Raw genomic sequence first — 15,551 nt, 5'->3', positions numbered from 1 at the left:
TGTCCTTTTTGTATTATTGATATTTGTATAGATCCTTGGGGGAAAACGCATTTTTCAAAATGTATCAGGCAAATAAAACTTTTTTACTGGCATTTGAAATTTCTCCCTTTCCTCTTCGTTCAGTGCCATTATAATGACATTATAATACACCTCATAATATCATTACATGATGTATATATGTGGCAAAAATGGTTTGCGAAACTAAAAACATATGGCAAGATACAGTGAATGACATTAGATTTGCCTACATTCCTTTCTCTTGTCTCATGTATTTTACTATTAACTTCTTTTTTATGCTTATAAATTATTTAATAGGTAAATTGTGTGATCTATGTATGTATATATGTATGATACATAATGGAAAAACACTGTTTTCATAGGAAAAAGATATCTTTAATTTTTTGGATGTGTTCCTTCAATTTTATTAAGCAAAATAAAACAGGTAGATTTTTGTCTTAAATTTGGACTTTATTATTTTGCTTAATATGTGAATAAATAAATTATTTCATTTAAGTAATATATTTACCTATTGTCTCATAATTTAATAACAAAAATCAGATTTAAAACTTTAAGATTTTAAATCTGTTGCAGTTTATTTTAACAAGAGATAGTTAAGGCTGTTTATGAAATGAGAAATGCTGGCTTATTAAATTGTTACATATATTAGGACTTTATGATTCAGTTTTGGTGAAAAATAAAAACGAATAACATTTTTCTGCACCCATAACTAAACAAGGTTAAATCAAAGCTTATATATGTTATCAGTGCAATGAATGCACTGTTGGTCATATATATATATATTACTGTCCTGAATATTTTATTAGTCAAAAGCTAATTCTTTGTTTTTATGAAATCTTTTCAGTGGTGTTATCAGGGAGAGTGTGTCCTTTTTGGCACTTGGCCCCAGAGCATAGATGGAGACTGGGGTCCCTGGTCGATATGGGGAGAATGCAGTAGGACCTGTGGGGGAGGAGTCTCATCGTCCATAAGGCACTGTGACAGTCCAGCGTAAGTAGCTAAAGTAAGCCATCACCAGCAAAAAAGACATATTTGGAAATGATTTTAAATGTGGATTTATCTGTCATTTGTCAAAATGCTTCTGTGCCATATGAATCTACCTTTAAAACAAAACCCATATCAAGTACCTAAAAAATACTACATACTTTCAAATGTTTGATTATATGCAGTATGCCAGATAGATTGTACATGTTATACTTAACAGATAATTTCTTCCTCCATTTTTTTTAAATCTCAAGAGTTCATTAATTCATTTTAATGTAGATCCTCTCAAATATAAAACATCAACATTACCCAACAGCCTCTCCCATTGTAAAGCATTGGAGAAATCTGGATTGTCTAAACAGCAACTGAATTTTCTTGGTTTTTTTCTTCAAAAACATTTTGCTTCTCATCCAAGAGACTTCTTTAGACCCCTGGTGGATCTGGCTGATTTTTGAACTCCTAGCTTCTTCTGCCATACCAAATTTGATCCCAGTTTTTAGAGAGTTATCCTGCTGATAAAACAAGATACTTAATTAATTTCAAACTTTTTGTTGACTTGTAAAGAATAAAAAGATAAATACAAATATTTGACAAACCTTTTAAGGCCAATACATTTGCTTATCTTTTATTAGTATGGAAATAACTATGGGAATTTTGCAGCTGGTTTATAAATTAGTTTGCCTTGCACCAATAGCCAGATTCGATTGATAATTATTTATTGAATTTTACATAACTGTGCAAAGCCTGCATTTATGCATTTTTGTTTCTTGTATATCTTCCTTCCATTTGCTATTCTCCAACCTTATGTTTACATCTGCTTTTTTATTCTTATCATTTCATTAAAAAGTTTTCTCTCCATATTTTCTGTGATTCCTCAAAAACTAGCCAAAATGTTATGTAAAACAACTTTACTTACTAAGCTAATTCATAGAACATGTTTCTTTTACTTATATCTTGTATAGTCATTTCTAGATTTATGTCAATAGGGAAATTATTATGCAAACTGCAAATTCCAGTAATTGCAAAAATTGGGAAATTCTGGTTATGCCCAGAATTTATAATTACATAATAAAATATTACAGTAATTTCAATGTTTCTCCATACCACACTTGAGTGGTAATTGTAAAATGTGAAACATAGTAGACCTTTGGCAATTTAACTCAGACCAGGAAGTTACAGAGCACAAAAATTTGAAAAGGAGAATTTAAAAAGAAGGAAACCGTAAAAAATATTTTATTTGGATAGACTCAGAGGTGGGTTCCTACCGGTTTGCACTGATTCGAGCAAACTTGTAGTGGTATTTTGGCCTGGGTCGCAGAACCGGCAGCAACCCAAGCTGGCCACACCCACGAACTGGTTCCCTAGTCACTGCTGCCATTGCTGACATGTTTTTTAGTAGTTTTAACATTCTTTACACATGTGCAGAACAATTTAAAATGGCATGCGCACACACAAAACATGCGTGAAGTGAACCAGTAGGAATCAGAATAGGAACCCACCCCTGGATAGACTATTTATATTGACAATAAATATATAAATATTGTGTGTCTTATGTGCATTCTGTCAGTTGAAATTTTGATTTTGGGTTTTACTGATTAGATAGATTCATTGTTATAGAAATGGCTAGTTCTGTGATGGTGAACCTATGCCACACATGCCAGAGGTGGCACGTAGAGCCCTCTCTGTGGGCATGCACACTGTCACCATTTGGTCTTCGCGAGTTCCAGAGCACTGGGAAATGGCCTCAAAAACAGCCAAAACACAGGAATGCGCACCAGCCAGCTGGTCTTCGGGTTTCTGGTGCTCTCTGGTATCAAAAAGGTTGGGGGCCACTGTCCTAGAATACAAGTAGTCTTTAATTAATGATATTAATTGGGATCAGACTTTCTATCACTAAGTAATTCAGTCATAAAACACAATATCATATGATTGTATTGTTTAGCAACACCAGTTTTGGCAAGCCCCAGTTACTGTCATTAAGTGAGTCATATATATCATTAAGGGAAGACCTCATCTGACTAAAGTTCTGACTTCCTGTTGGTTTCTCCATTGATTTTGTGAGTAGCTGGCAGGGAAGCAAGAACCATATCTTTCCAGTAGTCTAGACAAGAAGCACATCCAGAAGTGTGTACTACTTTGTTGCAAGGTTACATTAACTGAATCTTGCAAGTGTCCCCCATTACCTTTACAGTCCAAGAAACTAGGACAGGTCACTTCTGAGTCATTTGACACACTCACATTCATTCTGCAGCCGATTCTGCCACTTAGCTTTGTAACTTTGTTGCTTGTATTCTTAGGATTTATATTGATGTTGATTGTTTTCTGGTTGTTTATTTGTACCCTATGACTATCATTAAGTATTAAGTATTATGATTCTTGACAAATGTATCTTGTCTGTTTATGTACACTGAGAGCATATGCACCAAAGACAAATTCCTTGTGTGTCCAATCAACACTTGGCCAATGAAGAATTCTATTCTATTCTATTCTATTCTATTATCTGACCATTATCCTGACTGTAAGTTTATTCTTACATACCATTGCACCAATGTCGAAATATTCAAACTTACTTACTAATGCTCATAGCCTAACAGTTAGAAGTTATATTCAGTGTACCAATACCCAATCAGAATGTATTTGCAAATCATCTTTTTAAATAAAATACATCTTTCTCCTTAATAAACAACTGAAGTCTTCAGAGACTGCAATATCAATGTATAAAGCATTGAACTCGCATACTTAACCTCTTATTTATTTTAATAGCAATGTTGTTTACTAATAGAAAATAATATTTTTTTTAAAAAAATATTCATTTTAAACATTTCCTGGAGTAGCAAGTAAATAAATCTAAATGAAACAACTTGTTGAAATGGAATATTATAAACTATATTTCTTTCTCAATGTTACAGACTATTACAGTGGTGAATTCAAATGTTTATAATTTATTTTACTAATTTGAAGAAAAATAAGTATACATCTACATTATATTTAAAATATTCTTGATGAATGTATTTTATTCTTCTTATGTACACTGAGAGCATATACACCAAAGACAAATTCCTTGTGTGTTCAATCACACTTGGCCAATAAAGAATTATATTATATTCTAATGATAAACCCAGAAACAAATATTGAACAAAATATTTTAATTTTAAAATCATTTATGAATATTTTTGCCATTTAAATTAATAGTGCTTCAATCTGAAGTTCTTGAAAAATATTATATATGTATATATTCATAAAATTCAAATGATTTCTTCCAGACCTTCTGGTGGAGGAAAATATTGCCTTGGAGAAAGGAAACGATATCGCTCTTGTAACATTGATGTGAGTAGATCAAAATTAACTTGAAATCTAATCAAATGGTCAGAATTCTGTTATTTATTTAGCATATGGAGATTTACAGAAAGCTGGTAGTTTGTTGCATTGGAAACAGTAGATGTTCGGCAGCTGATGGGACCCAGAAGCAGCCACCAAGGCATCTCTGATTTGAGAGATATTAGCCAGTGGCATCACCATTGCCCTGGGGAACCCATGGGGATTCCCCCTCTCTCATCTCCCAGAGAGTTCCCATTGAAGTGCTACCTATGTATCTACTTGCATTTTTATGTGCTTTTGAACTGCTAGGTGGGCAGGAGCTGGGGCAAATAATGGGAGCTCACACTGCCACACAATCCCAGGTCTTGAACTCCATCTTGCCAATAGTCAAGCCTCCGTTCTAACCAGAGAGTCATAGCACTTGTCAGAATTCTGTGTATACAACATAAAGTACATGCATTATAGAACTCAACATGTAGACATCAATACTGAAGATTGGATCTAACAAGAAGGTAATGAGAATAGCTATTCTTAGTAAAAGATGTAAATCATGAATAATGGTAAATTATAATATTACATATTTGATACATATGAAAATTTTGAGTCTATTTTAAATAAATATTTCTATTTACTATTATTGTGAGAAAAATATTTTAGTATATAAAGGTGTTTCAGATATCCTATCCTATCATGTACTATCAGTTGCAGGTAGGAGAGTTTTTGAACAACTTGATGTTATGCTCCAGTTGCAGCCTTTCTTTGATTGGGAGTCCCTGTGCTCAGTTATTCAACTCTTGGTCATCTCATGTCTGGACTATTGCAACTCAACATAGGGCTACCCTTGAAGAGCATTTGGAGGTTTAAACTGTGCAGTGGCACAGGCAGTTACACCACTGCTCCACAAGATGCACTGGCTGCCAGTTTGCTTCCAGGTACAATTCAAGATGTTTAAAGCCCTGCATGGCATGGGTTATGTGAAGAACCATAACCCAGGTTATGTGAAGAACCATCTAACCCACTGAGACTGGCCCACCCCATTCACACTGAGAGAGAAGGCATTCTGTGGGCTCCATTAGTCAAGGAATTCTAGATGGCAGAGTCCAGGCAAAGGACCTTCTCTGCAATGTCTCCTGCTCCACCCTTCTGACCCTCCATAAGGGCTTGAAGACCTAGTTTTTACAGATGGCTTAGGGCCTCAATGGGAGAACATCACACAGCAGGTGGCTGGCAAATTAGAAGGCAATCCCATCTCCACCTTGTTCACCCTGCTCCCTCCCTCTCCAACTTTTAACTATAATTATATTTTTGGTTTTAATTTCCATTTTTATTGTGTTACAAATATTTATCTTTTATTATTTTAAAGCTTTTAATACTGCAAGCCATCCTGAGTCACTTCAAAGTAAGATAGGGGGCAAATAAATAAACATTTTAATACTTTTTAAAAAAATGCTTTATCTTTAGTTTGGATGTGCATTCATCTTTTGGATTAGTACATGAACTTAGTTCAAGTTTTTAGTAATTTAAATTGCATTATAAGTTAGTAGTGATTAAAACTATATCTACTGATTATATTATTTAAATTTAGTAAAATTCAAAAGATTTTTTTTCAGGATTTATTAAGGACATTATGATTTGGTGTTCTTTGAAGTGAAAGTCATATAAAAACCAAAAGATTTGCTTATTTATTTAAAATATTTATATAGCCACCTATCTTATATCAAACTCTTATATTTAGCTTATTGTGTGTACTAAACTGAAATGTTTTGCTTGAAATAAATTTGCCCTGTGTCAGCATTCACTATTCCATTTGTAATTTAAAAAGCATTGCTCCATAAAATTCTAATTATTCATAAACAGAATCATACTGGTTGCATATTTACTTCAAAAGCAAAGTAATTTTCTAGCTTTCCTTCATCTGATTGTAACGAATGAGCATGAGTGTTAACTCTTTGAGTTAACTCTATTTCTATTGAGTAAATCCACTGAATTCACCGTGGTTTTCGTTATGCAGGATATATGCATAATGGATGAAAGGTATAACATTTTACATGTGTTTTTACAAGGAGATCCTGAGTTTCTAATGACTTGTCCATATTTTTTAAAGTAATAGGTTCATTTGCTAATTTAGGGTAATTTGTAAAAAAGACTATGTCAAACCATAATCTAATTTAAAATGAAACATTGATCACAACACTGATTTTATAACTTAGTGATTGTTCGCAAGACATTCAGTCTGGTTAAAGAGGCTTATATCATAGTTTGCATCTATAATAATTGTTTCATATTTAATTAAAAATGGACTTGTGCATGTGTATATTGAAATTTCAAGTTCATCACTTTTTCATTTTTGTTTTTATTTAGCCATGTCCTCTTGGAGCCCGTGATTTTCGAGAAAAACAGTGTGCAGACTTTGATAATATGCCATTTCGAGGAAAATATTACAACTGGAAACCATATACAGGAGGTATGTGAAGTTTTTAATCTTAGCTGACTGAAGGCCTGCCCAGGGAAGGCAGGATAATTTCTCCTAAGAGGACCTTGAGAATATAGATATATAAACCAGGGCTTTACCGGCTTTAGATTTGATTTGAGAAGGGTGTTTCAGAATGCGCAAGGGTATGAGCATAGTATCTGTCTGCAGATCTTTAAAATAGTTGTTTCCTTTCTTTGGATTATATAGAAATTTCAGAGGGTAGTCATTTGATATCAGAAAAGATGCTTTAAAGAGTTGAAGGCATGCGTCATGTTCCATTAACACCCCCACCCCCATGTTTTTTGATGATCTTTTTCCAATTTTTTCTGAAGTACTGCATAACCCTAAACTGTCCTATTGCAGATTGTGCAATGTTAGATTTGATGGCATTGGAGAGGCAAAGGCACTATTTCTGAACTTCACATAGGACTGAATCATGCATCCAGATAATTTTCACTTGGATCTTTTAATCTTTGAATAGGAGCTGCCTAGAGTTTCTGGAAGATGAGCGTCTATATAAATGTTTTAAATCAAGTGAAATAATTTTTTGGGAGAGCTCAGCGTAAGTCAGGCAGTGACTAGCTGTAAGTCAAGGACTGCCAATACCACTTATCAGCCTTGTAACTGAGGCTGTTAGGACAGAGTACATTTTTGGGGGTATCACATCACAGACTGAGAAAAACATGTTAAAGCAATTGTCTGGATAAGTTGTAAAACAAACCAAGCACTGTATTGCTATTGGAATCCAATAATCTATCTGAAAAGTCTATGCCATAAAGGCAGTATTTAATACTGTTTAATAACATTAAATATTTAGGTCTTGTTAGATTAGTGAAATCTTTTTATCAGTCTTGATCCTATAGCTTCATTAACTTGTTAAAAAACTGCTAAAAAAAATCAGCGACAGAATTGTGTATAATACTTCAAACTTTGGAATTTGATCTTTTAAAATGTTTTATTTATCTAGGTGGGGTTAAGCCATGTGCATTGAACTGTTTAGCAGAAGGTTATAACTTTTATACTGAACGTGCTCCTGCAGTGATAGACGGAACACAGTGCAATGCAGATTCCCTGGATGTTTGTATCAATGGAGAATGCAAGGTACAATACATAAACATTACACAAAAGTAAAAGTAATTTAAAATATTTCTATACCGAAACATCCTCTAATGAAAAAGCTGTCAAGAAACTGCCTTTATTAATATATTTGGAACTGACATTTTACCTCATTTGTTTCATAGAAAATGTAGAGCCAATAGGACAAGAAATAGCAAGGAAGCAACTGCTTCTTATTTATTTCTCTCTGCTTTATTTTTCCATGATTGGAAAGCTGATTTATACTCCTGAACTTTTCCCTTCAGCTTACTTTTTACAGGAAAATAGTTTCTTCTGCTGTTTCTCTTTTCTTTTGCCATGAGAACAGAAAACTCAAAGCTGCAATCTTTTTATTAGATAACGCAATTTCCTTAATAAAGGTCCTTGTTACATTATATTTTAAGCAGCTATCTCTAAATACTCCTAAAGGGCTTGTTTATACTCATATATGTTCTCTGCTAAATATGGACTGCAGTGAATTAGATTTCCAACCAGAGTTATCTCACGTTTCTCTATAAATGTGTTATCAAACTGCTTATATGATTTAGACAATTGTGAGGAAAAGCAAAGAGCATTCTAAAATGGAAACAGCCATCTCAGACCACTGAGAAACTGGAAAGCCCTGAATTTGATCTCTGTCCTTTAAAATGGAAAAGCTTTGAAAAGCCAATTAGCTGGCAGCATCTTGCAAAGTGACCTACTAGCAGAACCAGAAAATGAGCAAAAATTTATGACAGATTATAAAAATGCAACTGGAATAATTTGCCTGATTGTAAGCAATTTAATTTTTGTTCATTTTAGGTAAAAGTGAATTGCAAATAATATGTTAAAATATTTCAGGAATTATTGACACAGTATCAATCCTAAAGTTAGCTGGTTATAAAAATGTGCAATAAGAGGCTAGGAAAAGGATATTTTTGTGAACTGAATATCATGTCATCTAGAAATGTAAGAGGCAATTCTTCCTATCTAGCCTACCTAGCCTATATTAGTGTGCAGGAATGTGCAGTCAGGGGAGGCAGGGGAGGCAGAGCCTCACCACTGTCATCATGAAAAGAAAAGAAAATGTAAAAGGAAAAAGGCTGAGCTAGTTGCTACCAGAGTCACAGTGGATGACTCTGCTTAGTGCTTAACTGTTTAAAAAAGCCTCTAAAAAACTGCAGGAGGAGGCGGGAGAATGCGGTGCCTCATCTAGCCTGACTTTATGATCACTCGAGCAGAGCTAAGCAAGGGTTAAAAGCCGAAAAATTCCTGATGTAATGAGGCATGTGGTTCTCCTGCCTCCTGTAGAGGGCATTTTTTTAGATACTTTTTTAAACAGTTAAGCAGAGTCATCCACATGGTGACTCTGTCAGCAACTAGCTCAGCCTTCAGCTCATGTCTTTTTCCTTTTACATTTTTTTTCTTTTTATGATGGCAGGCAAGAGCAGAGTTGAAATTGTCTCTGAAACAGCTGGAAAAGGTATGTGATTGCATGCAGAGCTACGTTGCCTTTTCACACACAGACACGCACACCCGGATAAAAGTATATAAGCCCAGCTTCACTGATTACAAGTTTGAAAATGCAACGTGGCTCCACCTGCAATCAAAGGCTCGGATCAGAAAGCAGCAGGGGAATTGGGGGGGGGGTTATGGCAGAGGAGCTGCTTTCAAGCCAATGGAAAATATATCCAATCCAACTTCTGTGTTTGTGTTTGTTTGAGATTGAGTGAGAGAGTGATCCAACTTCTCTGTGTGCATGTGTCTGTTTGCGAGAGGGGGAGAGAGGGCGGAAGGAGGGGGAGGGAGAAGAAAAAGAATGATGGAAAACTTTTTCGCAAAGGAGAAAAACAAATGCTGTTGCTTTAAATCGGAAATGAGCATGCTTGGCTGTGGAATTCTGGGAGTTGAAGTCCACAAGTCTAAAAAAATTTGAAACCCTTGTGTCAGTGCCTCACCAGCCATAAACCTCACCAGCCATAAACCTCACCGCATGTTACTGTTAGTGTGATATTAAATAACCCTCCCAATATTGTGAGAAACCATTTAGATTTTAATATATGGACAACAGAACAAAGAATGGTACTTCTAGCTGAATGAATAAAATTGCTTTCAATAAAGAAGGAAGAAGTTCAGCAATGATTTTAATAAATGAAAAATGCCATCAATTTGAACATTAACAACTTAACTGAAGAGAAAAGAAATCCCCTTATTGTATAGTTATTCTGACTGTACCCATTTTCAGCATGTTGGATGTGACAATGTTTTGGGATCTGATGCTAAAGAAGACAGATGTCGGGTATGTGGTGGCGATGGAAGTACATGTGAAGCTATTGAAGGTTTTTTCAATGATACACTGCCCAGAGGTGGTAAGTCTCAATGCTTATATGTTGTTATATTGTTATTGTTGTTGTTGGTTGTACAGTCAACCATAGGCTTAAACTGGATTTGGGATTTTTATCCACTTACTGAGTCCTTCTCCAGACCTGGGATAGGCATATATTGTTGTTTGGTAGTGTTAGGGTATTGTCACAAGCTGTATTACTATTATTGATGACTATTTAAAAATAGATCAGGCAATATCCAGGCCATCTGGATGCTGCCATTTTACTCTCATACACTCTTTCTAGAGTACTTACTAGATGTATTTACTTATATCATTCCCAGAGCCATTATCTACTGTTCTCTGATGCATTGTAAAATTGTAGTAAAATACAATTCTACTCCTCATACAAATCAAAGCAAATATATGACTTGTTTTGTTTTTGTTTCTTACATTTATGTCATTGTAATGGAATTATAGGTCTCTGTGCGTTGATTGCAACAAGAAATAATATTAAGATCTTTTGAATTCTTGCTATTTAATTACGTTAGTTATAAACAAATTAAAAATGAAAACTGTTGCTTTTATCAGTGAAACAATTGCCCTGATTACTTTATAGGCTACATGGAAGTGGTTCAAATTCCTAAAGGTTCTGTTCATATTGAAATCAAAGAAGTAGCAGTGTCAAAAAACTATATTGGTAAGTTAATGATCTCATGATTTAATACAAAATCTGATATATGTTGCTGGGTTCAAAATAACTTTCATATAGATTCCATTTAATAGTGTTGCAATGGCTGCACTGACTTTTTTTTTAATCCTGTTGTTACCTGATAACTGCCTATACTAGCCCTTGCCCTGTTATTGGCAAGGGTTTTATTTTTATTTCATAGAGCTCAGAGAAAGTGACTAATCCTATGCTGTCCAAGGAGGGTTTAGCACTTACGTTGTCCTAGTTTTTAGCCTAATGCCTAAACCTCTACATCAAACTGGTTTAATATATAAATGGCTGGAGTTGTTGTTTTAAGAAACACTATGAAAATTGATTGAGACACATTATGGGAGACAGGGGTTAAAATTCTTCCTGCTGTGGCTCTGATAACATTTACGTTGAAAGCTGGTATTAAACTTGGAAAATAACTTCCATTAGTTTCACAGTAAAGGAGAAAGAACATATGTATCTATGCCCACTTTCATCTCTCTGTCCACATTCTCAATCCAAATTGTGTACTTCTAGCTATTGTTCTGAAGACAATACATTAAATACATAGACATACGTGTGTGTGTGTGCGCGCGCGTGCACACACACACACACTATTTTATTTATAAAATTTCTAATTGTCCTTTTATTATTAGAAATAAACTACAGCAGGACTTTTAACTTGCATTTGTTTCCATTATTATAGCAGAAATAGGGAGTGGGCTAAATGATGAAACATGCATTACAATATCATAATACAAATGCCATTTATGTTCTTAGTCAGATGATTTTGTGTTTGTCTGATAATATATGCAAATACGCTACTGCTTTGGAATCACTGCTATTTGCCATATTGATATGGATTAGTTATGAATCTCTTTCCTTTTCAAATGTTTCCTTTTTGTAGGAATGACGTAATGATTTCTCTAGAGCATTTATTAGTTTTTTAAAACTGAGAACTTGTAATGTTAGTAAAAGCTAGAGAAACTTTGTATTAGTTTTTTTCTTCCAAAGTTTCTGGAACATTATTTCAATTAATTTATTTCTACTGGATAGTAAACATATAATTAGATTTGATGCTGACTGGAAAATTCTGGAAGTCCACACATCTTAGAGTTCCTCAAGTTGAGAAACAGTCCTCTATGACCTTGTTCGGTTTATTAGGAGTAAGAAAGTGTATACTGTAGGTGGAAATTCTGTTTAATTACTTCCACCTGGTTTCTGATGTTAGTGAAAATTATTGAGAAATTCAAAAAACTAAAACTTCTATCTATGATTTCTGAAACATTGTATTTAACCTATACATCATTTTCCTATAAGCCATAATCATAAAGCCAAGAACAAATCTTTAATTCTTGTTTGAAGAGGAAAATAACAAGCTCAGTTCAGGCATTTTGGCTCATAGCCAATAATAAATGTGACAGCAGATAAAGCTTCTTAACTTATTACTGGAATGATATCAAGGATATATATATATATATAAAAGAAAACTTTCTGAGCAGATTTGCTATCCCTTCCCTCCCCTCCTTTTGAAATACTGCTCACATACAAACACCCTCTACAAAGTATTTTTGCCAAGCCACAGTAATATAGTAGTTTGTTAATTAGCATCATGTAATGTGGTGGCACTCTTGAGAAAGAAACCCACTGATTATTTTAGTGTCTATAATTATTTCATTATGGAATGGAAACAGAAACAAATAAAATATTAGAAAATCTATTATAATTATAAAAATAAAGTTGTTGGATTATCACAAAATAATAACTAAAAACAATTTGATAAGGTAGACCATAACCTTCTACTAGATAAAGTAGAAGAATGTGGGTTAGGCAGCATCATCACCAGATGGATTCGTAACTTGCTGACCAACCGCACTCAATGTGTAGTCCTCAATGGAACTGCATCTATAAGGAGGGAAGTATGCAGTGGAGTACCCCAAGGCTCTGTTTTAGGCCCAGTACTCCTCAATATCTTCACCAATGATTTGGATGAGGGAATAAATGGGGAACTCATCAAATTTGCAGATGACACCAAGCTGGCAGGAATAGCCAACACTCCAGAAGATAGGCTCAAGATACAGAAGGATCTTGACAACTTGAACATTGGGCACTATCTAATAAAATGAAATTCAATGGTGAAAAGAGTAAGGTTCTACATTTAGGCAACAAAAACGAAGTGCACAGGTACAGTATAGGTGGTACCTTGCTCAGTAGTAGTAACTGTGAAAGGGATCTTGGAGTCCTAGTGGACAACCATTTAAATATGAGCCAGCAGTATGCAGCAGCTGCCAAAAAAGCCAACACAGTTCTAGGCTGCATAAATAGAGGGATAGAATCAAGATCACATGAAGTGTTAATACCACTTTATAATGCCTTGGTAAGGCCACACTTGGAATACTGTATTCAGTTCTGGTAGCCACGATGTAGAAAAGATTGGAGACTCTGGAAAGAGTGCAGAGGAGAGCAACAAAGATGATTAGGGGACGAGACTAAAACATATGAAGAACGGTTGCAGGAACTGGGTATGTTTAGTTTAAGAGAAAGAAGGATTAGGGGAGACATGATAACAGTGTTCCAATATCTCAGGGGTTGCCACAAAGAAGAGGGAGTCAAACTATTCTCCAAGACACCTGAGGGTAGAACAAGAAGCAATGGATGGAAACTAATCAAAGAGAGAAGCAACTTAGAACTGAGGAGAAATTTCCTGACAGTTAGAACAATTAATCAGTGGAACAGCTTACCTTCAGAAGTTGTGAATGCCCCAACACTGGAAATCTTTAAGAAGATGTTGGATAGCCATTACCGGGGAAAGAGGGTTCCCTACATCAGAGGAGGAATCCCTCCTTCCGGCCCTGTTAGTTCCACTCCAAGGCCAGATGGCGTGAGTAGTCAGGACCCTGGTCTCAGGTTGTTGTTGCTAAATGCCAGGTCTGTGGTTCATAAGGCTCCCCTCATCCAGGACCTAATTTTAGACGAGGGGGCAGACCTGGCATGTATTACTGAAACCTGGCTGGGCCCGGAGGGAGGAGTCCCCCTCACTGAAATGTGCCCAGAGGGTTTTCAGGTGCTTCATCAACCGCGACCCCAGAGAAGGGGTGGGGGAGTGGCCATTGTTATCCGAAAATCTTTAGTTCCTCGTAGGATCCCTGCTCCGGAGCTTGTCGGGTGTGAGTCCTTGCTGGTGAAGATGGACCTTGCAGGTCAAGTGGGCTTGTTGTTAACGTACCTCCCTCCCAACAGCGTTACAACAGCCCTCCCCTTGCTCCTCGAGTCAGTAGCTGAGCTGGCAGTTGAGTTCCCCAGACTTATGATACTGGGGGATTTCAATCTGCCTTCGCTCAGCGAACACTCTGATGGAGCGCAGGAGTTCATGGCTTCCATGACAGCCATGGGCTTGACCCAAGTAATCCAGGGCCCGACTTACTCAGCGGGTCACACACTCGACCTCGTATTTCTCTCGGAGCAGTGGAGTTGTGATCTTGGTTTGAGGGGTAGTGAGATCTTGCCCCTGTCATGGTCGGACCACTTCCTACTGAGGCTCGACTTTTGGAAACCAATCCCCCGCTGTAGGGAGGAGGAGCCGATTAGGTGGTTCCACCCCAGGAGTCTTATGGATCCTCAGGGTTTCCAGACGGTGCTTGGTGTTGTGCCTGATACTCTCACCCACAGTCCGGTGGAGACCTTAGTTGCTGCTTGGATCTCAACAGCGTCTGAGGCTCTCCACCGGATTGCGCCTTTATGGCCAATCCACAACAGTGGATCCAGGAGGGCTCCTTGGTTTACCGAGGACCTCCGGGAGATGAAACGCCAAAAGAGACGCCTAAAGCACCGCTGGAGGTCCAGTAAATCCGAGTCAGACCAAGCACTATTAAAAGCTTGCATCGGAGCATACCTTTTGGCAATACGGACAGCTAAGAACACCTATATTGCTGCTCTGATTGCGTCTGCTGAGTCGCGCCCTGCCGCCTTGTTTAGGGTAACCCGCTCCCTCCTGAATGGGAGGGTTGCGGATAATCCCTTACGAGGTAGAGCGGAGGAATATGTCCAGTTCCTCGCGGACAAAGTTGCTCGGCTTCGGATGGACCTGGACTCCAATTGCGCAGAGCCAGCCGGGGGAGGGTCTTGAGCGACATCTCTGGACTGACTTTCAATTTGTTACTCCTGATGAAGTGGACAAGGCCATGGGAGCGGTGAGTGCCGCCACGTGTGCACTGGACCCGTGCCCCTCCTGGCTGGTCGCGAACAGCAAGGAGGTGATGCGGGGCTGGATCCAGGCGATGGTGAATGCCTCCCTTCGAGAGGGCTTCTTTCCTCCGCCATTGAAGACAGCGGTGGTGAGACCCCTCCTGAAGAAGCCATCTATGGATCCAGCCATTTTGAATAACTACCATCCAGTCTCCAACCTCCCCTTTGTTGGGAAGGTTGTTGAGAAAGTGGTGGCCTTTCAACTCCGACGGTCCTTGGATGAAGCCGATTATCTGGATCCCTTTCAGTCCGGATTCAGGCCTGGCTTCAGCATGGAAACCGCTTTGGTCGCACTGACCGATGATCTCTGGAGAGCCAGGGATTGAGGTCATGCCTCCATCCTAGTGCTTCTTGACCTCTCAGCAGCCTTCGATACCATCGACCATGGTATCCTTCTGCGACGACTGCGGGAGGTG

At 37.1% G+C, this 15,551-nt stretch overlaps 1 protein-coding gene across 1 annotated transcript in view; it reads left to right on the top strand.

Moving 5' to 3' along the window:
- ADAMTS6 (ADAM metallopeptidase with thrombospondin type 1 motif 6) overlaps positions 1-15,551 on the top strand; it is a 127,180-nt gene that overhangs the window by 90,997 nt on the left and 20,632 nt on the right. The window contains exons 13-18 of the mRNA XM_014060953.2: positions 863-1,008; positions 4,266-4,329; positions 6,682-6,784; positions 7,761-7,894; positions 10,113-10,236; positions 10,810-10,890. Of these exons, the coding sequence (XP_013916428.2) occupies positions 863-1,008; positions 4,266-4,329; positions 6,682-6,784; positions 7,761-7,894; positions 10,113-10,236; positions 10,810-10,890 (652 nt within the window). The remainder of the gene's footprint in view (positions 1-862; positions 1,009-4,265; positions 4,330-6,681; positions 6,785-7,760; positions 7,895-10,112; positions 10,237-10,809; positions 10,891-15,551) is intronic.

Source organism: Thamnophis sirtalis, unplaced genomic scaffold (assembly GCF_051295495.1).
Source record: "Thamnophis sirtalis isolate CommonGarterSnake01/CBP01778 unplaced genomic scaffold, rThaSir2_p1.2 scaffold_5, whole genome shotgun sequence".
Lineage (NCBI taxonomy): Eukaryota > Metazoa > Chordata > Lepidosauria > Squamata > Natricidae > Thamnophis > Thamnophis sirtalis.
Note: the sequence above shows the minus strand (reverse complement) of the source record. Positions and strands in the feature narration are given on the sequence as shown.